General features: G+C 37.7%; 1 protein-coding gene across 1 annotated transcript in view; it reads left to right on the forward strand.

Annotated features, from left to right (window-relative positions):
- The window catches only part of LOC128657701 (coiled-coil domain-containing protein 162-like), a 110462-nt gene extending 107312 nt beyond the window's left edge, over positions 1-3150 (forward strand). The window contains exon 17 of the mRNA XM_053712104.1: positions 2923-3150. Coding sequence (XP_053568079.1) covers positions 2923-3024 — 102 coding nt within the window. The 3' untranslated portion in view covers positions 3025-3150. The remainder of the gene's footprint in view (positions 1-2922) is intronic.
- Positions 3151-24669: the final 21519 nt, after the last annotated feature.

The raw sequence follows: 24669 nt of genomic DNA on the forward strand, positions 1-24669 counted from the left end.
TGGAACTGTGCACGATTTTCATAGCCTTCTATAGTTGGCCCCTGTTGGAAAGGGAGTCTCATCTGTATTTTCAGTTAGACAATGTTACAGCAGTAGTATACTGTATATATCAGTCATCAAGGGGAACTCACAGTTCCCTAGCCATGAGGGAAGTGTCTTCATTTTTTTCTCGGGCAGAGTGCAATTGTTGCCAAATATCTGCTGCTGATATTTCAGGGGTGAGCAATTGGGAAGCATACTTTCTCAGTTATCAATCCCTCCATCCGGATGTTTTCAGTCAGATTGTGGATCTTTAGGGCCTGACAGAGTAAGATCTAATGGCCTCTAGGTTAAATAACAAACTTCTAATGTACTTTGTGAGGTCCAGGGATCCTTAGGTGGAATTTGTGGATGCTCTAGTAGCTCCTTGGTCTTTTCATCTAGCATATGTTTTTACTCCTCTGGTTCTCTTATTAAGGGTAATTGACAGAATCAGGCAGGAGACTACATCTGTTATACTGATTGTTCTGGCTTGGTCTTGCAGAACTTCGCTTGCAGATTTAGTTCAGATGTCCAGCTATCCTCGATGGCCACTTCCTCTGCGACAGGATCTTCTGTCTGTTCGTTCTTTTATCAGTATTTCAAATCTCTAAGCTTGATGGCATGGAGATTGAACTCTTAGTTCTTAGGCGGAGGGTTTTTCAGAGTCTGTTGTAGAGATTTTTTTTCAGGCTCGTAAACCTGTGACTAGAAAGATCTATCATAAGGTTTGGGAGGCCTATATTTCATATTGTTTGGACCATGGTTTTTCCTCGCATTCTTTTAGAAGTCCAAGGATTTTGCTTTATCTGCAGGCTGGTTTGGATAAAGGTTTATCCGCTAGTTTTCTCAGAGGTCAGATTTCTGCCCTTTCAGTTTTGTTTCATAAGAAGATTGCTAAACTTGCTGTTTTGTTCAAGCTTTAGTCAGGATTAAACCTGTTATAAGCCAATTTCTCCCACTTGGAGTCTTACCATTTTAAAGTTTTTCCAGGCTCCTCCATTTGAGCCCATGCATAAGGTGGATATCAAGCTTTTATCTTGGAAAGTGCTATTTCTTTTGGCAATCTCTTTGGCCAAAAGAGTTTCTGAGTTATCTTCCCTTTATTGTGATTCTCCTTATCTTATTTTTCATCAAGATAAGGCAGTGTCAAAAACTAAATTTGACTTTTTACCTAATGTAATGTCTTTCGACAATATGAGTAATTGTTGTACCTTCTTTTTGTCCTAATCCAAAGAATATTATGAAGAGGCTTTTCCATAATTTGTATGTTGTCAGAGTATTGAAGTACTATTTGCATGAAACTAAGGATTTCAGGCAAACTTCTAGTTTGTTCATTTTTCTGGCTCTAGGAACGTTTAGGAACCTACAGCTGCTTCCTTGACATCTTAACTTTTGATTCAGAAGGCTTACTTGGTGTTTGATCAGTCTCCAAAAAAAAAAAAAAATCACTGCCCATTCTACTAGGTCAGTTGCCATGTCCTGGGCCTTTAAGAATGAGGCCTCTGTAGATCAGATTAGCAAAGCAGCAACTTGGTCTTCTTTGCTTACTTACACTAAATACATTTTTGATGTTTTTGCTTCTTCTGAAGCAGCTTTTGGTAGGAAAGTCATTCAGGCTGCTGTTTCTGGTGGATGTGGGACTCTTTCTTTGCTTATTTTTTTCTTATTTTTGTATACAAAAAAATATAATCAAAACTTATTGTGGGAAAAAAAAAAGTAAAGAAAAAGAAAATAAATGTTTATGATATATTATGCTTGCCCTCATTACTTGAGGACTTCACTGCTTGGGTATTAGTTTCCCAGGAGTAATGGATTGTGGACCCTGTATGAAAGAAAACATAATGTATGCTTACCTGATGAATTAATTTGTTTCATGGTAGTGAGAGTCCACGAGACCCTACCCTGCTATTTTTTCTGGTGGTAGTTAGTATTTTTTTTACATCTCTTTTTTTCCCTGCTCCTTTGTTTGCTCTGTTTCCCTTTTCTATCTCTTTTTGCTTGGCTATACATCAGACTAGTTACCATACAGGTGGGAGGGGTTTTATAGGGCTCTTGGAGTTAGGAAATCTTTGCCTCCTCCTAGTGGCCAGGAAGAATAATTCCCAGGAGTAATGGGTTGAGAACTCACCACAATGAAATTAATTAATTTATCAGGTAAGTATAAATTATAATTGTATTTTTTTTAAACCCTGTGGCATATTTATTGATTTCCCATCCTTATGATTAGTACATGGCTGGAATTCAAATTAGATAAACAGCTGCCAAGCTGTGTGAAGAAAACCTAGCTAGCTTAGTGAAAATAGGTTTTCTCATACCCACTACATTATGACTATAAGTTGCTATTTCAAAAGGCTTCTCAGTTTTGTGTTATTTTATTGACTTGCTTTCTCTGATTATACTTTTAGTTGATCATAATAGGTTCCTGGCTTTCTATGTTATAGAACAAGTTCTCTTGGTTGTAGATAGTTCTTGATATATCAAGATAATTTAAATCACTGCAGGAAATGTTAAACCTCTGTTTTCTTTTTGTCTGATGAACGAATGGCACCAAGATTAAAGCTAGTTATACAAACCAAGCCATATGTGATGTAGGGATTTGGTGATCGGGGTAGACTGCTTATCACACCTATGTGTGGCACAAGCAAATAGTGAGATCTGGATTGACATTTAACCATATTTTGTGAAGATTGTGGGTGGGTAGGCTGATTAGTTTGAGGCAAAAAGCATAGGAAGCAAACAAGGACAGCTGCTGTAGCTGATGTGCTTATGACATTTAGGAGCTTACACGTGGGAGCTGCTTTGGTTAGGCCTTAAATAAAAGTTTCTGTTTAAAGCATGTAGACAGCATGTGCATAAACCTCTCGCTTCCCTACCAGATCCATAACAGAATTTCTCTTTCAGGTACCGAGCAGATGTAGACACAAAATGACAGCAGAACTGACACCCAGCACATCGCAAACAATCCTCACACAGCTGCAGGAGCTACGGCTAAAGACAAAGTGATTACACCTGTGTTCTACGCATGTATCTGGATCAGTTAGATTACAGCATGGCATTCTGAGATTACCCTATACCATGTGTATATGTGTGATAAGCACATTTAATAAAAAAAGAAAATATTAACACTCTGCTACATGGTTCATTTACACAGAAAAATCCATCTCAAACTAAACTTTAGGGATGTGTGCAGCAAACTGATGACCTGAGAGGGCCCTCATGCCTAGGCACCAAATACTAAGGGCATACAGAACACACACAGTTTCTTGCATATAGGATTTACCATTTTAGAAGACATAATACAATTGTAAATGTAAAATTCCAGAACAAATGCTAATAGTTCATTCATACTCTCGTGTGTCTTCATTCCATACTTGTTAAAGTGTTTTCTCCTCGTTTGAGTAGTTGTTAAAGGGACAGTAAACACAAAGTAATTACAAGACATATTCTTTTGTGTTGCTATAGAATAAAATGTGTGTTTAAAATAAATGAGCATCCTTTGAATGGCAATTATTTTTTAAATAGCCAAACTCCCCCCACCATTTGCCTTATTTGGAGCAGCCAATCTGTGCTTTAGTCAGCAGTCTGCAAGGCTTACAATGGTCATTATGTTAGTATAAAATGCTTTGCCTCAATTACTTTCTCTTCCTCAATCTCTCCCCATCTCCCTTAAAGAGATAGGAAAGTCAAAATTATTCTTTTACAATTTAGACAGAGCATGTTATTTTAAGCCTCTTTTACAGTCGCTTCTATTATTTATTCATTTACTTTGTTCTCTTGGTATTCTTTGTTAAAATGCATATGCACATTTCCTCAGCAGCAGTAATGCACTACTGGGAGCTAGCTGGAGATTGGTGGTTACAATTTTTGTCATTGGCTCACCAAATGTGCTCAACTAGCTCCCAGTAGTGCATTGCTGCTGACTTTAACTATTTTTTAATATATCTGCTGGGGTTAAACACATAGTGCAATAATAAATTGCTGTAATATATTAGAGTATTATTTGCACTTGTATACCCCATTAATTACCCTTCCCTTTCTCTCCCTTCCACGTCCCCTTTCCTCCCTCTATTTCTGTCTCTTTAGTCTTTCCTCCTATCTCTCCCAGACTGCTCCTTTGTCTCTCTAGTGCTAAATTTTGTTTGTTTGTAATTAAAGTTACTTCCTCCTTATGCCAGTACTACAGTTGCAACTGTCCAGCAAAAGATGGTTCTTCGCATGTTGTTTATAAAGGACTTCCATTGGATACTGGTATTTTTATACAACGTACTGGTCACAACTACAAGTTTTCACTTACTGAAAATAATAGGATAGGAAAATAAAAACAGTTATAAACTAATATATTGATAACTTGTGCTTAGGGATGGGCGAATGTTTCTAAAAATTCGAAATTTAAAACGAATTTTGATACATTCATTCGTTAGAATCGAATTTCGAATGTTTATATAACATTCTAACATTCTATTTTCGAATTTTTGTTTTCGAATTTTTCAATAAAATTTGAAAATATTTGTTCGAATAATAGAATGTTTAGCTATGTATTCATTCAATTTTGAAATGTAATATTCAAATTCGAAAGTGACATTCAAATTTGAAATAGTATTTCTAGTCTACAACTGTGTTTAATAAATGTAATATTCGAATTCGAAAGTGACATTCGAATTCGAATGTCATATTCGAATTTGAAATAGTATTTCTAGTCTAATACTGTGTTTTAAATGTGACATTCGAATTCGAAATAGTATTTCTAGTCTAATACTGTGTTTTATAAATGTAATATTCGAATTCGAATGTGACATTCAAATCGAATGTGATATTCGATTTGAATGTGACATTTAAAATAGTGTTTCTAGTCTACAATTGTGTTTTATAAATGAAATAATCGAATTTGAATGTGACATTCGAATGTAACATTCGAATTCGAATGTGACATTTGAATTCGAATGTGACATTCGAAAACTGTAAACAACATTCGAAAATCAAATTTTAAAGAATATTCGTTCTTTTCAACATTCTATTATGTAAATCGAATTTCTACAATAACATTCGTTCTAACATTCGAATTCGGATATAAACACATTCGCCAATCCCTAGTGTGCTATGAAAGGGACACCCTACCCTCGTTTTTTCTTTCATGATTCAGGTAGAGAATATAATTTTAAACAACATTCCAATTTATTTCTATTATCTAAATTGCTAAAGAAATTGCAATGCACATGGGTGAGCCAATCAAATAAAGCATCTATGTGCAGCCACCAATCAGCAGCTACTGAGCTTATCTAAATATGCTTTTCAGCAAAGGATATCAAGAGAATGAAGCAAATTAGATAATATAAGTAAATTAGAAAACTGTTTAAAATTGCATACTCTTTCTAAATCATGAAATAAAAAATGTGGGTTTCATGTCCTTTTAATGTTCAATATATTCAGCAGCACTAAACAGAGGAAATGCACATAGGTTACATTAGATATATTGAATTGCAGTAACCTCCCAACTATCCCTGTTTGAGAGGGACAGTCCCTGATTCTGATCTCTGCCCCTCTGAGACAGCCAAATGCTCCTTTTCACAGAATTTCCCTTAGCCCCACCCATGGAACCCCCTGACACACCCACAGAACACCCTGACACACCCACAGAACACCCTGACACACCCACAGACCACCCAGAAACACCCACAAACCTCCCTGACACACACACAAACCACCCAGAAACACCCACAAACTGCCCTGACACACACACAATCCCGCCCACTAATCACCCATGATCCCTCCCCTCCCAAAACGGCTCCACCCACAAAATGGTGACGGGCTCCTATCAACCTCCTGTGTCCCTCATGCTCAGCTACCTGGGAGGTATGAGTAAGTAAAGCACTGATACATTACAGAAAATTAGAGCCCTGCTTATTGCTAGAAATTAATGCAGTATACAGCAGAAAAGAACACAAATATGAATAATGTAGTTTACCAACAAAAACCTGCATATAAAGTATGTCTACATGGCAGCTCATTTTATTTTAGCAAGAAATGAATCACCACCGCACCTACCAATCAAGCCCTCAGCTTTCTATATCTGATGAATATGTGCTTTGATGGGCAGTTCCAATGACGCAAGCAAGGGCATTATTGTCTTCCACAACATACAGAGGGCTAGATTACAAGTGGTGCGCTATTAAGTGCTTTCGCTCATGCGCAAACACAGCTGGAAGTAAACTTTTAATGCAGGCGGGTTAGCACGCGTATTACAAGTTGAAAGTAAAAAGCTAGGTCAAGAGCAAAAGTCTGATGTGCGCTAACTTTAGGACTTTGGATACCGCAACATGGGTAATTTCTTCTCCCTATAGACATCTATGGGGCGTGCTTTCAGGGCCGTCTTTAACACAGGGCACAAGGGGCAGCTGCCCAGGGCCCAGTCTCTGTTGAGGGGCCCAAGAGTCCTAAAAAAAAGCAGTTCATACCAGACTGCTGATGCCATGTGACATGGGGAACACACACAGTCAGTCCTAATACTGTCATAGTCAAAGGTTCTCTGCTTATATTTATTTGTGAAAAACTGTGCAAGACCGTGCCAGTGTCATGTGACATGCCAAGCTAGTCCCATGTGCTGTTTTAGATGTGCACTGTGCAGCACTGAATGCAAAGCCCTAACTCGGCATCCAGCCATTCCCACTGCATCATAAAAGGTCCTACTGGGGTTACAACTGTTACCAGGTAACTGCTCTGGTGGTGGGGATTGTTTCTGGGTAGGGCTGACTGTAGGCACATGCAGCAGAAAGCTGGAGCGGCAAGCACGTGAGGATTTGAGCATCTGTGCAGCTGCATACACTGCTCTCTTCAGTCTTGAGGCTGTGTGACTCATCTCACACTGTATCCATGCAGCCTTGGAAAGACAGCATCCAGTCTGCTGGTCCTCTTAGCCCTGCTCTTTCTGCTGTGGCCCTAAAATCAACTAACTGAAGTTTGTTAGGGGAACAGTGCTTTGTAGAAAGGTGTCAGTGGGAAGAATAAGTGAGTGCACACACGTCCCTCCCAATGCAGCATTGTCTAGTGCAGGGTGAGAGGGAACTTGTTCCTAGCAAATAAGTGACATGTGCTGCTGTGGCTGATGTATAGTGTCATGCTGATACTTCACACATTAATGTAAGGTTTATTTTTATAGTTTTTGTTTTCTCTCTGTCTCAGATTTTACAGCTTCCCATAGTATTCTGCTGTTCAAATCAGTAAACTTACATTTGTCTTCACCACCATACTTCCTCCTCAGTCTTTACCTTGCTTTGCTCCTGTTGGCTGCCCTAAATCTCTTTAACCAGCTAGCCTCACACCAGAATCACATTCAAAAGAATATTAAATGAATCCACAGTGGAGGGATTTATATATTTATTTACTTATTAGTACTGCTTAGGTCCAGTTTCACATATTGCAATTTATTTCATTTTTTTTTTTAAATGATTAGCCCAGCAGTGGATGATACACTGCTGGGCTAATAATTTAAAAAAAAATAATAAAATAAATTGATTTAGTTGTTTTTTGGGATGTTGGGGTGGAGAGCGAAATTGCATGGGGTGGGGGGGGGGGGCAAGACATTTTTTGCCCATTGTCCAGTCAATACTAAAGACGGCCCTGCGTGCTTTACAAATAAAAACTGAACACTTATTGATTGTGCACTAACCCAACACTGCGTTAGACCTGCAGCATTAAACCCAAAAGTAGTTATGAATAATTTACATTCCAATGTTCTTCACATAAAATAAAATATTATTTTTATTTTTAAATATATATATATATATATATATATATATATATAATTAATATGATTATTTAAAATATATATATATTAATATATATATATATTTAAAAATAGTAAGAACATGTTCTACTATGTGAAAAACATAAATAAAATATTTACAGTAAATACACAGTAAAACACACAAAATATTAAAATTTAATAAAAAAGATTTTTCATGTTTTAAAGTATTTAAGTGGAAAGGGCTCCAAAGTGTATATATAAGTATATATATGTGTGTGTATGTGTTTTATATGTATGTATATACATATTAAAACACATAAATACACACATATATACACATATACCCATACTCATATTAATATTTTTTATCAGATAGTGTATTTATGAGTGTAACACTATTTTAATGTATTTATGTTGTGTTTGGTGCACTCTTATACTTACGCTAGGTATCCACTCCAGCAAAACCATTTCAAAATCTTTAAATTTCGATGCAAAATATTGTATTTGCAATTTAACTGTAAAATCAAATGAAACACTGTGGGCCAGATTACGGGTTTTGCAAGCGCGATATTTGCACTCCACTCGTAATAACAGCGCACGCAATTGTGCACTAGTATTTAAACTGAAGCGCAATGCGAATGCGACCTCACATTCCCATTGCATGGAAGCTTTGTCCTTATGAGAGCGCACTTCCATAGGCTCCAATGGGAGCCTCTTTTTCATGCTGATAGTCACGGCAGAGGACCTAGTGCAGCAAAGTTGGTAAGTCACGCAGTGATGGGCAGCAATGTTTAAATATATATATGTATATGAATATATACATATCTTTATGTGTTTATATGTGTATATACACATATTAATAAATAAATATATATGTATACAAGCATATACATATACAGTATATTTATAGTAATAACACAGTCCCCATAGACAGCAACGAAAAGGCACTTTTCAATACCATTTTTTTCTAACACCCTACAACCCCCCACTTTAACCCCTTAAAACTGCTTCATGCAGTTATATTTTAAAACAAATAAAAATGCACATATAATTTAATTATAAAAACGAACAAAACTCTTTATTTTGGGGGCAATTGGGGGACATTTTTTAAATTAACCAGAGGTCTGACCTCTGGTTAATTTTTGGAGCGCAAATTGCTACTGCATGCTCACAGTATCATTAACCAGCAACTCGTAATAACTGGTTATTTATTGTGCGCCCGTAAACAGGCAAACTTGCCCGTTTACGGGCACACGTTAAATTAGCGCTACACTTGTTATCTAGCCCTGTAGCTTTGTCACTGGATTTTAATGGGGTTTTTTTAAAGGATTTTCAGGACCTTCATAGACGCAAAAGATATGCAGCCAAAGTAAAACATAAAAAATAATTAATCTACATGAATGGAGTTGACTAATAAAGGCCGATTTATCATCGGTCTGTGTGACATGATCTGCTCAGCGGATCATGTCCAACAGACATCGCTGAATGCTGACAGCATCTATCAGCATTTTCTTGTGAACTGCTTGTGCAATGCCCCCTCTGCAGATTTGCGTCCAATCGGCTGCTAGCAGAGGGTGTCAACCTGATCATATTCGATCGGGTTGATTGCTGTCCGCCGCTCACAGGAGGTGGACCAGTTAAGGAGCAGCGGTCTTAAGACTGCTGCTTCTGCGTGGAAACAGGGGCATAAGGCTGTTTGGCCCTTGATAATTGGCCTCATAGTATTAATTTCACATGAGCAATTAATAATTTAATATAATTTTAATGAATTAACATGTTTAAACCTGCAAACTTACTTACAAAAGATAACAAAAAAACAAAATGCTCCACAGACTTTGAGAAACCACAATGGAAGTATGATTTTTTTTCTACTATGGGTATTTTTAAAGAATGTTTAATAAACTGGATGCTTTAAAGGTTATAAATGTTTACCTTCATGAGCATAATTGTAGACTAAAGTTCATCTTTGTATATGAGATACTCTGTGGAGAATTTTAACAGTTTCCCTATCTTTTGCGCGTCTATTGGAGATTTGCTTCGGCATGTGCCAACCTCACTAGATCATGTTGGAGAGATATAAGCAATGCTACCTAAGAGTGGTGAGTCTGGAATTTCCAAATTACATATTACGACCCTGATGCATAAATAAAGAAAAAGAAGTATTGTTTTGATGCAACTTGGACAGTGAGGCTGGTTTCATGCCCTGTAATACTAGATTCCTGTCAACTTTTGTCATCCAGTGACATTCCTGTTTCTCCAGTCCCAGACCCATTTTATGGCATTGTACAATTATGCCTCCTAACTTTTTAAAGGGTTGTAAACATCTATTAAAAAATATTACACTTGCACAAAGCCCTGACATTATTTAACTGTCTTGTTTTCTATTTATATGGCTTATTTTTTATCATAAGAAAAAGAGAAACTGGTATGTATTTACTTTTAGGTGTTTACATTTTATTTAGTAATAGATAACATGCTAAAAATGGGCACAATGCAGGGCAGCGGCTTCTAAGGCTAATAAGATATTAGCATGTATTAAAAGAGGCATTGATTCAAGGGAGGAATTTTGTCACTATCAAAATCCTTGGTAAGACCACATCTTGAGTATGGAGTGCAGTTCTGGGGACCATTCTCAAAAAAAGACATTGCAGACCTAGAAAAAGTTCAGAGAAGAGCCACAAAGCTAATATGGAGAATGGAGAATTTAAGCTATGAGTAGAGGTTAGCCATCCTGGGCCTGTTTTCTCTAGAAAAAAAGGTACTTGAGAGGTGACATGATTACTTTATATAAATATAGTCAAGGCCCATATACAGAGATGGCAGAAGCTCTGTTTATTCCAAGAAAATTGTTTATGACAAGAGGTAACAATTTAAGGCTGGAGGAAAGGAGATTTAATCTCCTGCAACAGAAACGTTTTGTTCACTGTAAGAGCAATAAAATTGTGGAACTTATTACCAAAGGAGGTAGTGAATATCAATACCTTAGATACATTTAAAAATGTTTTTTATACATTTCTTTCATATAGGTGGCGAGAGTACACAAGCTTGTTATCGATGGCATATACATTCCTACCAGGAGGGGGTAAAGTTTCCCAAACCTCAAATGCCTATAAATACACCTCCCACCTCACTCATACCTCAGTTTTAAAAACTTTGCCTCCTTATGGGGTGGTGAAGCATGATGTTCTTCTGTGAAAGGCGCTTCTAAGCATATTGAAGCCCAGTTCCTCTCTATGTACAGTGTTTGTCTGAGGGTTGTGAAGGGAGTATTGCCTTATGATACCATGTTTTCACATATGGGAAATCTATTCATAAGGCTCTCTGTAAATCGGTCACAGGGATTTATCTGCTGCCTCCCTTTATAAATTGAAATTATACTCTTGTACCATTACCTCTGCTGATATGTTTCTATGTTTCAGTATTGGTTTGGCTCTCTGCTATATGTGGATGGGTGTCTTACACGGTTTAATATATTTGAAGGCATGAAAATTGAACGCATAGGCCTCTAGTTATCAATCCGTCAACCGCAAATACGCTGGAATTCTGCAGCGTATTTGTGGCGAGGCTGATTCGCCTTAGTTATCAAAGGCTAGAGACCGGCAAAAGTAGAATATAGTGACGTAAGCTTCGATCCGCCGGTCTCAGTCCGACACAGATCGATGCTTACGTCACTACAGATGCAAGTTCCGGCACAATCTGACTACTTTTGGTAGTTATCAAACTACTACCAGGTACTTCCGAATGCAAGTTCGGCACAATCTGACTACTTTTGGTAGTTATCAAACTACTACCAGGTACGCTCGCCACTATTCCGGGCCAGCGTACCTGGATTTCAATCCGCCGCCCTGGAGGCGGCGGATCCCATAGGAATCAATGGGAGTCTGACCATAGCAAAAGCTCATGTTCGCTGCTGCCCAATATCCCATTGATTCCTATGGGAAACGTCTGCACTTAACACCCTAACATGTACCCTGAGTCTAAACACCCCTAATCTGCCCCCCCTACACCGCCGCAACTAAATAAATTTATTACCCCCTAAACCGCCGCTCCCGGACCCCGCTGCAACTATAATAAACATGTTAACCCCTAAACCGCAGCTCCCTGACCCCGCTGCCACCTACATTATACATATTAACCCCTAATCTGCTGCCCCCTATACCGCCGCCACCTACATAAACTTATTAACCCCTATCCTGCGGATCCCGGACCCCACCGCAACTAAATAAATTGTTTAACCCCTAAACCGCGGCACCTGGACCCTGTCGCCACCTATATTAAACTTATTAACCCTTAAACCTAAGTCTAACACTAACACTAACCCCCCCTATCTTAAATATTATTTTAATAAATCTAAATAAAAATTACTATTATTAACTAAATTATTCCTATTTAAAACTAAATACTTACCTGTAAAATAAACCCTAAGATAGCTACAATGTAATTAATAATTACATTGTAGCTATTTTAGGATTTATTTTTATTTTACAGGTAACTTTGTATTTATTTTAACTAGGTACAATAGCTATTAAATAGTTAGTAACTATTTAATAGCTACCTAGCTAAAAGAAATACAAAATTACCTGTAAAATAAATCCTAACCTAAGTTACAATTAAACCTAACACTACACTATCATTAAATTAATTAAATAAATTACCTACAATTAAATACAATTAAATAAACTATTACAAGAATTTTAAACTAATTACACCTAATCTAAGCCCCCTAATAAAATAATAAAAAAATAAAAATAAAAGTCCCTACCCTATTCTACATTACAAAGTAATCAGCTCTTTTACAAGCCCTTAAAAGGGCTTTTTGTGGGGCATTACCCCAAAGTAATCAGCTCTATTACCTGCTAAAAAAAAATACAACCCCCCCAACATTAAAACCCACCACCCACATACCCCTACTCTAACCCACCCAAACCCCCCTGAAGATCTCCCTACCTTGAGCCTTCTTCACCCAGCCGGGCCGAAGTCTTCATCCGATGGGGCAGAAGAGGACATCCAGACCGGCAGAAGTCTTCATCCTATCCGGGCAGAAGAGGACATCCGGACCTGCAGACATCTTCATCCAAGCGGCATATTCTATCTTCATCCGTCCGACGAGGAGCGGCTCCATCTTCAAGACCTCTGGCGTAGAACATCCTTCCTGCACAACGACTACCCGACGAATGGCTGGTCCTTTAAATGACGTCATCCAAGATGGCGTCCCTCGAATTCCGATTGGCTGATAGGATTCGATCAGCCAATCGGAATTAAGGTAGGATCTTAATTCGATCAGCCAATCAGACTGAAGTTCAATCCGATTGGCTCATTGGATCGGAATTCAAGGGACGCCATCTTGGATGACGTCATTTAAAGGACCAGCCATTCATCGGGTAGTCGTCGTGCAGGAAGGATGTTCCGCAACGGAGGTCTTGAAGATGGAGCCGCTCCTCGTTGGATGGATGAAGATAGAAGATGCCGCTTGGATGAATTAATTGTAACTTAGGTTAGGATTTATTTTACAGGTAATTTTGTATTTCTTTTAGCTAGGTAGCTATTAAATAGTTAATAACTATTTAATAGCTATTGTACCTAGTTAAAGTAAATACAAAGTTACCTGTAAAATAAAAATAAATCCAAAAATAGCTACAATGTAATTATTAATAATATTGTAGCTATCTTAGGGTTTATTTTACAGGTAAGTAGTTTTAAATAGGAATAATTTATTTATTGATAATGTAGTGTTAGGTTAGGTTTAATTTTACAGGTAATTTTGTACTTATTTTAACTAGGTAGCTATTAAATAATTAATAACTATTTAATAGCTATTGTACCTAGTTAAAATAAATACAAACTTGCCTGTAAAATAAAAATAAATCCTAAAATAGCTACAATATAATTATTAGTTATATTGTAGCTATATTAGGGTTTATTTTATAGGTAAGTATTTAGTTTTAAATAGGATTAATTTAGTTAATAATATTAATATTATTTTGATTTATTTAATGAATATTTAAGTTAGGGGGGTGTTAGGGTTAGTGTTAGACTTAGGGGTTTAGGGGTTAATAATTTTATTATAGTGGCAGCAGTGTAGGGGGCAGGATAGGGGTTAATAGGTATTATGTAGGTGGCGGCGGGGTCTGGGAGCGGTGGTTTAGGGGTTAACATATTTATTATAGTTGCGGCGGGGTCTAGGAGCGGCGGTTTAGGGGTTAACATATTTATTGGCAATGGAAAAAATAGATGGCGCTGGTCTGTTGAGTAATATTTCTCTAAATGATGAAGAGAAAAAGGGCTTGAAATGCAGAAGGATATCAAAAAATATAAGTGCAGTATACTCACTCCATATATTGTAGGAGTTCGGCTGTAGTAAGATGTATTTCTAGGCAAAGGAAATTTTCGGAACAAGTGTCCAAGGTGGATCCTGAGTAGATGAGTGGATCTATAACTGAATGGAAACTCAAATTGACCCAAGATTGTCTAATGTGTGAAGACAAACAAAGTAGTAACTTACTCCATATAAAGGAGAATCCGGCTTGCCACAGCAGAGAAAATATCAAACGTCTTCCAGATGTATTAAAAGGTATATTTATTTAGCTCAACGCGTTTCAACTTGCAACAAGTCTTTCTCAAGAGCAGAGTAAAATTTGATAAAAGCAAATAATGGTGTATAATTGCTGTGTTCACAAGCCGGTATATATACAGAAATAATGCTATCCAATTTCCTGTGAAAGACAGGAAGTTGGATTTACAATTAAGTGTATAGACAAATAAAAAATAATAACAGAAATTGATGGCCAACTATTTACTTTATATGATCAGTTTAAAATCTCAAATGTCGCTTAATTCTAAAAAAATATTCATAAATTTACAATTGAAAAAATAGTTTGACATCAATTCCATGTTTCGACCAATCAGAAAAGGTATTCGTTCAAGTGTCCAATCAGTAGAGATTCAAAAAAACAGTCCTCAAACGAGTAGTATGTTATGTGTAAGTTCCGTTTCAGGTCCGGAGCAAAGTCACGTGCGTGAAATAGCCAATCCGGGTGCAGCTGTATATCGAGCGAAGCAGCCTTTTCATACAAAGTTCTTCGTTTGTGAGGGTGTTCGTGGTAGGCCCATGTTGGTAGGGGGAGGGCCCCTGGCGCGGGCGTATTCAGCACATTACCCAATGATATTACATTTGCTAGAAAAAGAAAAAAGAAGTGAACAGTATTGTCACAAATATCTCAGGATTCAGCTGCTAAGGAGTTAACTTTGTGTAGCTTGCACTCAAAACAGTTATTTGTTTTCAAGAAGAATTGTGTTTGTATTTTCTTTGAAGTACCAGAACCCTCTAACTAGCCACCAAATGTTAGTGTGTATGCATTGGGTCATAAAGTCACTGAAGCTCTTAGTCACAGAGATACACAGGATAAAGTTTATGGCTTAAGCTGTCAATAGAATGCATGATGCAAAACAGGCCCTTCATTACAAAAACTGACCAGGTCACTGACAGGACATTGGTATATTATGTACATATGTGGGTTAAAAGTGTTATAACCTTAACGGCAGGTAAATATGACAACCTATGGCATATTTGATATCAAACTGGTTCTCCCAATAAAACTAAGAGGTTCTAAATATGTAAATATAGAAATTTCTTACCTAGCAGGAATGATAATGGATTGTATAAATTCAGGCAAGAAATTTAGTCTATTGAAGGTTGTAAAGACAGTGGGGTTTCTTAGCCCGCCCAGGAGGGTGTGGTGAAGCAACATGATCTCTGAGAAGTAGGTTTAAGAATCTTATTTTTTAACAATAAGATTGTCATTCTTACAAGGGGAGCTGCTGTACAGAAGTAAGGAGCCATCATTTTCTTGCCATTCCCCTGGCGCAGATCTTGAAGCTAGTAAAGTATTCAATTCTGTTTTTCTCCTTTTTATTTTAAAGCACTGTTTGCGTGTGTAATTTTATTTGTAACAACTTTTTATTATTAATGCATTGTGCATAATATTTTTGGCATAATAAATAATTCCTTTATTAAGTTTGGCCTTTGTCTAATAATTGAACCACTTTACTGAAAGAGACTGGAATATTAGAACTGTATAATTTTAGGTTATTTTCTGCTAAATTGTATTTCTAGAGTTAATGTGTAAAGTCTGGGGTTTTCCTTAAGATTTTCCCTTTAATACATTTTAAGTGGTGGCAGCATTTGAGCTATAGGTGACAGAAAAGGGGGCTGAAAACCCTTTCTGTGCCAAATAAGTGACTGGTGCAGGGTTGGATAACCTTGGTTTGTCACAAATTGGTGGGCAGCGGTGTAGATACATTTTTTTATTATTAGATTTTAGTGCTTGTGGATTTGCTAGTGTGGAAATCCCGGTACTAAAAGAGATTGTTTCTTACAATTTCCAAAGGCTAAAACTCAGTGCATTATATAGTGACACATTGCAAACAGTCCCCTTCCCTATTCTCTGTTGTTCTTTTCTATTTTATTTTTGCTATGGAGGCATACGAGCAGCGATCTAAAGAGGCACTTATACTCCTATGCCAGGAGCGGGATATTCCAACACGTTCAAAGAACAAAGATTTACTAATACAAGCTCTTGTTGAATATGATAACAGCCAAATCACACCAGTTGAGGTCTCAGGAGAGATGTCTGCAGCTGGGGGCAGCGATTCATCAGAATCTGGGGATCCCTTGGACTGTTATTTGCAAACTGTTCTTAAACATATGGGCTCAGTGGATGCAAGTTTGCGCATGGAACTGATTACAAAGTTTTATGAAAGACAGGCTGCTGAACGACAAGCTGCTGTGGCTGAGAGACAAGCGTCTCTGGCAGCTGAGAGAGAGGCTCTGGCAGCTGAGAGAGAGGCTCTGGCAGCTGAAAGACAGGCTGCTGAACGACAGGCAGAGAGAGAGTATCAGCTACAGCTTGCACGGTTGGAGAGAGGGATGGTCTCACCTGTTGTTGGTGAACCTAGAGACCTACCTGCTCCCAGAGTGCGTGCAGAGAACTTTCCCACCCTGGAGAAAGATGGAGATGTGGATGTATTCCTGCGTAGCTTTGAGAAAGTTTGCAGATAGTTCCAGTTGCCAAGGGAGCAGTGGGCCAAGTACCTTACCCCTGGCCTGAAAGGTCCTGCACTGGAGGCGTTTGCTGAACTACCCCCAGAGTTTGATCAGGACTATGATTCCATTAAAGCTGCACTGCAGAGGGGATACAATCTTACTCCTGAAGTTTACCGAAAGAAATTCCGTTCCCTGCAGAAAGGTGTGTCAAAGAGCTATATTACAGCTGTTGGGAACTTGATGACAGCCTTTAAACAGTGGGTCAGAGGATTAAAAGTTGCCACAATGGAGGAGCTGGAAGATTTGATGGTGAAGGAGCAATTTATGCAGCTGTGCCCAGCCGGAGTTCAAGAATGGGTTTTAGATCGGAAGCCCATAACAGCATTGGAAGCTGGCGAGCTGGCTGATTTTTACACAGCTAACAGGTCTCCAGAGAATGGGAGGAAATCCTTTTCTAAGGGGGGATCCACCTGTAAAGGAGCTGCTGCACGACCCCCCTTCACAAAACCTGCTGTGCCTTTATCCAGTGTGTCTGCTCCCTCTGGGAAAGGAGGGGCGAGTGCTGCATCTGGGCAGGGGGATACCCGCAGATGTTTTGTTTGCAACAAAGTGGGCCACATCAGCTCCACTTGCCCAGAGAGGATTAACTTGGGGCAATCAGCTGGAGGAAGTAATCCCTCAGAAGTACCAGCATCTATTTTGTTTGTTACCTGTCCAGAGGAAAACAACCATGAGAACTTGCAACCTGTGACTGTTGGAGATAAGGTAACCCTAGGGCTAAGGGACACAGGTGCAGAAGTGACTATGGTGCATCCAAAGCTAGTGAACTCTGAGAACATTATCCCTGGAAAGACTCTAGCAGTTAAAGGGATTGGGGGAATGAAACTTGCAGTGCCTATGGCACGTATATATCTTGATTGGGGAGTGGGGAGAGGTTTAAGAAATGTGGGGGTATCTGAAAATATTCCTAATGATGTTTTACTGGGTACTGATTTGGGTAGATTGTTATCTCTTTATGTGCCTGACAATGCTACATGTGACCTAGTGACATTAGTTGCAGACCCTTATGTGGAAAGGGCTGTGTGTAAAAATGCTCAGAGACATTATGACCAGGAGGGAGGACAGAGTGCATGTGTGCGCAGGGCTGTGCCTGAACTGGGGGTGTCTGTGCTGAGAGGTGAATCTGTGAGAGAAGAGACTGACTGGGGAGAACGACAGACAGACGGTGTGTGTCTTCCTGTACTTAAACCAGCAGTATCGGCAGAATTACCGTTAGCTGTTGGGGGAGAAAGGCAGATAGACTGTGTGGGTCTGTCTGTGCCGGAACCAAGTTTAGCTGTACGGGAAGAGCTTGTCTGTGAGAGAAGGCAGATGAGGGGTGCGTGTCTGTCTGTGATTGAATCAGTGTATTCTATAGAAGGAGGTGAGATTGACGGGGGAGAGAATGACTGGGTGACTGGGCCGCTGGATGATGTGTGCCAGTCTCTGCCAGGGACAATTCTGTACCCTGTGAAAAGACACAATAGTTGGGATAATTGGCAGAAGGAAGATGTGTGCTTGTCTGCACCAGTGTCAAAAGGATACCAGATTCTGTGTGATTATGCAAAGTGGCAGACTGACTGTGAGAGAGAGCAGGGGGGCAAACTAGCCCACTCTATGACAGAAGCAGCAAAGCCACAGATTTCAGAGTGTGTGGGGGAGGAGGGTACCGGATACTCTTTGAGGAACCCCCAGAGTGAGTGTGAAAGATTGTGGGTGACAGAGACCCCAGTAACCTCAGCTGTGACCTATAAACAGCCTGCACAGGCTAGGGGACAGAGACTGACACAGACTGCAGGCACAGGGGGGAGGAGTACTGAGAAGTGTATTTACACAGCCCCACAGTGCCATTCAGCAAATACACTGATAGATGTGCAGCATCAGTGTCCTCAGCAGGTTCAGCAGTTAGAACGCACAGTGAGGAGGTGGGGGGCAGTTAGTCAACCCCCTACCAACCATAACAGAGTGCAGGAGTACAGGAATTCTACTCCAGTGGGAGGGCAAGAGCCTATGGTAGTTAAGCAGCAACTGACAGCACACAATATGTTTAGAGAGCACACCATAGGTAGCAAGACACTAGGTTTCACAGGCACCTCTGTAACAGGGGATGATGTGTTATTCATGGATAAGATGCAAACCTTATTGGGGGAGGTACCTGCAAAACCCAGAGATGCCATATTCGCACAAAAACAGTTGCAGGAGTTTACTGCCAGAGAGGGAGTGTGTGAGATGGTCCATAATGTTCTTGTACTCACGCCCATGAGACAGAACAAACTAGAGGCTGCATGGGAGGGGCCCTGCAATATATTCAATCAGTTGGGTAGAGCAACTAGTGTGTCACTTTTAAAAGGAGGGCATCCTGCTGCCAAAACTGCTAGGTGCAATCTGTCTGGCAATGGTGTTCTCACCGCAAGGGGAAGCTCCTTTTGATACGCATCGGGAGTGGCTCGTAGCCACCCCCTTTTGCGTCTCTTATTGGGGGAGGTGTCACAAATATCTCAGGATTCAGCTGCTAAGGAGTTAACTTTGTGTAGCTTGCACTCAAAACAGTTATTTGTTTTCAAGAAGAATTGTGTTTGTATTTTCTTTGAAGTACCAGAACCCTCTAACTAGCCACCAAATGTTAGTGTGTATGCATTGGGTCATAAAGTCACTGAAGCTCTTAGTCACAGAGATACACAGGATAAAGTTTATGGCTTAAGCTGTCAATAGAATGCATGATGCAAAACAGGCCCTTCATTACAAAAACTGACCAGGTCACTGACAGGACATTGGTATATTATGTACATATGTGGGTTAAAAGTGTTATAACCTTAACGGCAGGTAAATATGACAACCTATGGCATATTTGATATCAAACTGGTTCTCCCAATAAAACTAAGAGGTTCTAAATATGTAAATATAGAAATTTCTTACCTAGCAGGAATGATAATGGATTGTATAAATTCAGGCAAGAAATTTAGTCTATTGAAGGTTGTAAAGACAGTGGGGTTTCTTAGCCCGCCCAGGAGGGTGTGGTTAAGCAACATGATCTCTGAGAAGTAGGTTTAAGAATCTTATTTTTTAACAATAAGATTGTCATTCTTACAAGGGGAGCTGCTGTACAGAAGTAAGGAGCCATCATTTTCTTGCCATTCCCCTGGCGCAGATCTTGAAGCTAGTAAAGTATTCAATTCTGTTTTTCTCCTTTTTATTTTAAAGCACTGTTTGCGTGTGTAATTTTATTTGTAACAACTTTTTATTATTAATGCATTGTGCATAATATTTTTGGCATAATAAATAATTCCTTTATTAAGTTTGGCCTTTGTCTAATAATTGAACCACTTTACTGAAAGAGACTGGAATATTAGAACTGTATAATTTTAGGTTATTTTCTGCTAAATTGTATTTCTAGAGTTAATGTGTAAAGTCTGGGGTTTTCCTTAAGATTTTCCCTTTAATAAATTTTAAGTGGTGGCAGCATTTGAGCTATAGGTGACAGAAAAGGGGGCTGAAAACCCTTTCTGTGCCAAATAAGTGACTGGTGCAGGGTTGGATAACCTTGGTTCGTCACAAGTATTTGTTCTCACTCGCACATACATACAGAGTTATGCCTTATTGTAATCATGATAACCGATATAGTAATGTCACAATACTTTACTCTAGTTCAAATTGTTTAAATTGCCACCACAAATCAATTACACAAATCGGAAGGAATATAATAGCAATTTCTTAAAAAACATGATGTGGTACAAGACAAAATATCGTTTTATAGTAAAAACATACACATTAGTAGACATATATAAAGACTTTTTTCTTATACAATATTTTCGTGATTTGAAACCATGTTGGACAAAAATGTTTTACTCTAAAATATGACAGATTGCGTGCTTAAACGTAAAATTTATTTTTGACCCTTATTTGAATATCATTCATTAATGATCCTAGTTATAAACTATACATAATGTGAGTGACTCGTGCACAATTTTTTTAAATACCCAGTATTTGGGAGAAAAAGTTAATTTTGTATGAAGGAAAAAACCTTCAGTGTTATCCTAAAGTGAAATACAAGTGCTCAATATATCGTCATTGGTAAATGCCTAAAGTGGCTTTAAATATAAAGATTAGTGTGACTATTTTATATTAGTTACAAATATAGTCTAAACCCATAGACGGGTAAGGACTAAAAGAATGCACTTATGTAGCACTTCAATTCCTGAAAGGAGAGTTGTGAATTGAAATGAAGACTTCAATAATTACCAATCGAAGCCAGTGGGTTGAAAAAGAGAATTAAAATATAACTTTTATTAGAACTAAACTAGATAAAAATATATAATGTGTGAGTGTGTGCACTTTAAAAACACATAACAACTCGACAAATAATAAGAGTGGCTTGAAATTATTTGGGAGTAAATTGCTTAGGACCTGCAGTACTGCAGTGATATATTAGTATTGGTATAATAAGTGTGTCAGATTATCTCTGTCCTTATATCCATCAGAATGGCGCACCTGCATGAAAGTCAAAATTCCTTCATGCTATTAAAGTTATATGAGATTAAGAGACCATATAAAAAATAGATGGTGTAGGGTAGAAAACGCCACTGTTTAAATAAATAAATTCGAGTAAGTTATGCCATTTAAAAAACAACTAAACAGGGTATTTAACAAATACCCCTCCCTCATGATATACAAATGATTAGAGACGTCCACCCCCTATGGTATCCCCTTATACAAGTGTAATCTATCACGATATTTAAAATTATTTCTCTGAGAAATAAGTGCATATACTAATAACTACTACTATGGTGGGATAGTTCTAACATCCAAGGAAACCAATATGAGATAGAAATCAATATCTATATATAGATATAAGTTTACCTACAATTTTCTACCCTACACCATCTATTTTTTATATGGTCTCTTAATCTCATATAACTTTAATAGCATGAAGGAATTTTGACTTTCATGCAGGTGCGCCATTCTGATGGATATAAGGACAGAGATAATCTGACACACTTATTATACCAATACTAATATATCACTGCAGTACTGAAGGTCCTAAGCAATTTACTCCCAAATAATTTCAAGCCACTCTTATTATTTGTCGAGTTGTTATGTGTTTTTAAAGTGCACACACTCACACATTATATATTTCTTATCTAGTTTAGTTCTAATAAAAGTTATATTTTAATTCTCTTTTTCAACCCACTGGCTTCGATTGGTAATTATTGAAGTCTTCATTTCAATTCACAACTCTCCTTTCAGGAATTGAAGTGCTACATAAGTGCATTCTTTTAGTCCTTACCCGTCTATGGGTTTAGACTATATTTGTAACTTGTATGTTTCTATGCACAAGCACTCTAGCTCATAAGGTGTATATATATACCAATTCAAATGATATGTCTGCATACAATTAAAAATACATATCTGCGTATTAATGCACACATATATAGAAAAATATAGTGACATTATTTAATTTGAATTACTTATCCAATTGGACATTTAACTGAGTATTCCTCTCTTATTTGTGTAGTGCTTTTGCTATTTTTTGCTTAACGGACTATTTTATATTGTATGGTGATAAGTGTTATGCATCCCTATATCTAATGAAAATTTTTTTTGAATACTACTATTAGGTTAGTATTGTGAATTATATAAACGCTGCTATTTTGATGTCTTTATTCAGGCCCCAATTATTGTATGTTCTCATTGTGTGGATCCACCACAATTCTCTTTTGTCCAATTGTTTATCCATTGTACCCCCTCTCCAGTGCGTAGATACCTTTTCTATTCCCAACCACAGGAAATTCTCTTTTTTGTAGGATGGACAAGAATTGCAATGGATGGGTACCCCATGGTTGTCATGTTTTTTTTCTATTTTGTTTAAGTGTTCCAAAATTCGTGTTTTCAGAAATCTAGTAGTTTGTCCTAAGTATTGAATTTGGCAATTACATTGTAAAAGGTAGATGACATTGGTGGTTTTACATGTAATAAAATGTTTAATGGTGAAAGATTTACCTGTAACTGAGGAAGTGAAAGTTTTATGGACTCGTTTAGTGTAATTGCAGCCTTTGCAACGGCCACAAGTATAGAAACCTTGGAGGTTGGAAATAGTTAAAGGGATTGAAGGTGTCATCCCTTTTATTAGTGAGGGAGCTAATTGTTGCTTTAAATTATAACCTTTCCTGAAAGTGATCTGTGGTTTGCTGGGAATGATTGGGTCTAAAATTTCATCACTTTTCAGAACGTGCCAATGTTTGTTTATGATGTTCTTGATTTGATGGTGTCCTGAATTAAAAGTGGTGATAAATCTGGGAAAAGTGTTGTCTTGTGTTGATTTGTTTCTGCAACCCTTTAAGATTTGTTCTCTATCTAGCTTTTTAATAAGTTTTCTATCTGTTTCTAACTGATCAGCCTTATACCCTTTTTCTAAAAATCTGTTTTTGAGTACAACAGATTGTTCCTCATAATCATTTAATGTATTACAGTTTCGTCCGATGCGTGGAAACTGGCCTTTGGGATAGGCTTGTAGCCACGTTGGGTGATGTTGACTGTCATGTCGAATATAAGTATTGGTGTCACATTTTTTGAAAAAAGTTTTAGTGTGGATAACCCCTGCTTTGACTGAAATAGATAGATCTAGAAAAGTAGCTTCTGTTTGGTTTATTTCTGGAGTGAGTATAATATTCATATTATTATTATTAATTTGAGTAATAAAAGTATGTAGAGAGTGAAAATCTCCCTTCCAAATACATAATACATCATCTATGTATCTTCGCCAGGACACCAGGCTCGCCCCAGGTCTGGACCAAACAAAAAGATGTTCAAAGTGGTCCATATAAATATTAGCATAACTTGGGGCGAACCTGGTGCCCATAGCGGTTCCACATATCTGTAAAAAATGTTTTTTATCAAACCAGAAAAAATTATGGCTCAACATGAATTCTATAGCTGTTATTATAAATTCTAGCATATGTGAAGTAAGGTTGGGGTCTTGTTTTAATTTCCATTTGACAGCATCAATGCCTTTTTTGTGGTCTATTATAGAATACAAAGAAGTAACATCTAGAGTTGCCCAATAATAATCTGTTTCCCACTTGATGTTGTTGATTATGTTTAAAACATGTGTTGTATCTTTTAAATAAGATTTAGAGTTTTGTGCATATGGTTGAAGTAAAAAATCTACAAAGGAAGATAAATTGGCTGTTAATGAATCGATGCCGCTAATGATGGGACGTCCTGGGGGATGTGTAGCATTTTTATGTAATTTAGGCAGAAAATAAAAAATGGGTGTTTTAGAATCTTTTTTGAGTAAGAAATCAAATTCATTCTCGGATATGATGTTTTTATCTAATGCCTGAACGAGTAATTCATGTAGATCTTTATAGAATTCTTTTTTGGGCGATTTTTCTAAAACTCTATATGTTTTATTATCTGACAGTATGTTGTAAGATTCTTGCAAATAAAATTCTTTATCCATCACAACTACCCCTCCGCCTTTATCGGCCTCCTTGATCACAATGTCCTCCCTTTTATTAAGATTTTTTATAATTTCTGTTTCTGACTTGGTTAAATTGTGAAACTTGGGTTGTGCTTTTATATTTTCTATATCTTTCATAATAAGTTTACCAAAAACATCTATACTGGACCCCTTACAATGGCTCGGATAAAAATTGGATGGATTTTTAAATTTTGATCTAGGTTCTGGTGGATTGTAACTGATCGTTTCTTTTTTGGCAAAAAAACGTTTTACAGTTAAATTTCTGATGAATTTCTGTGCATCAATAAACAATTGAAAAGTATTTACCCCTTTTGTAGGAATAAATTTAAGACCTTTGGCTAAGAT

Source organism: Bombina bombina, chromosome 4, assembly GCF_027579735.1.
Source record: "Bombina bombina isolate aBomBom1 chromosome 4, aBomBom1.pri, whole genome shotgun sequence".
NCBI lineage: Eukaryota > Metazoa > Chordata > Amphibia > Anura > Bombinatoridae > Bombina > Bombina bombina.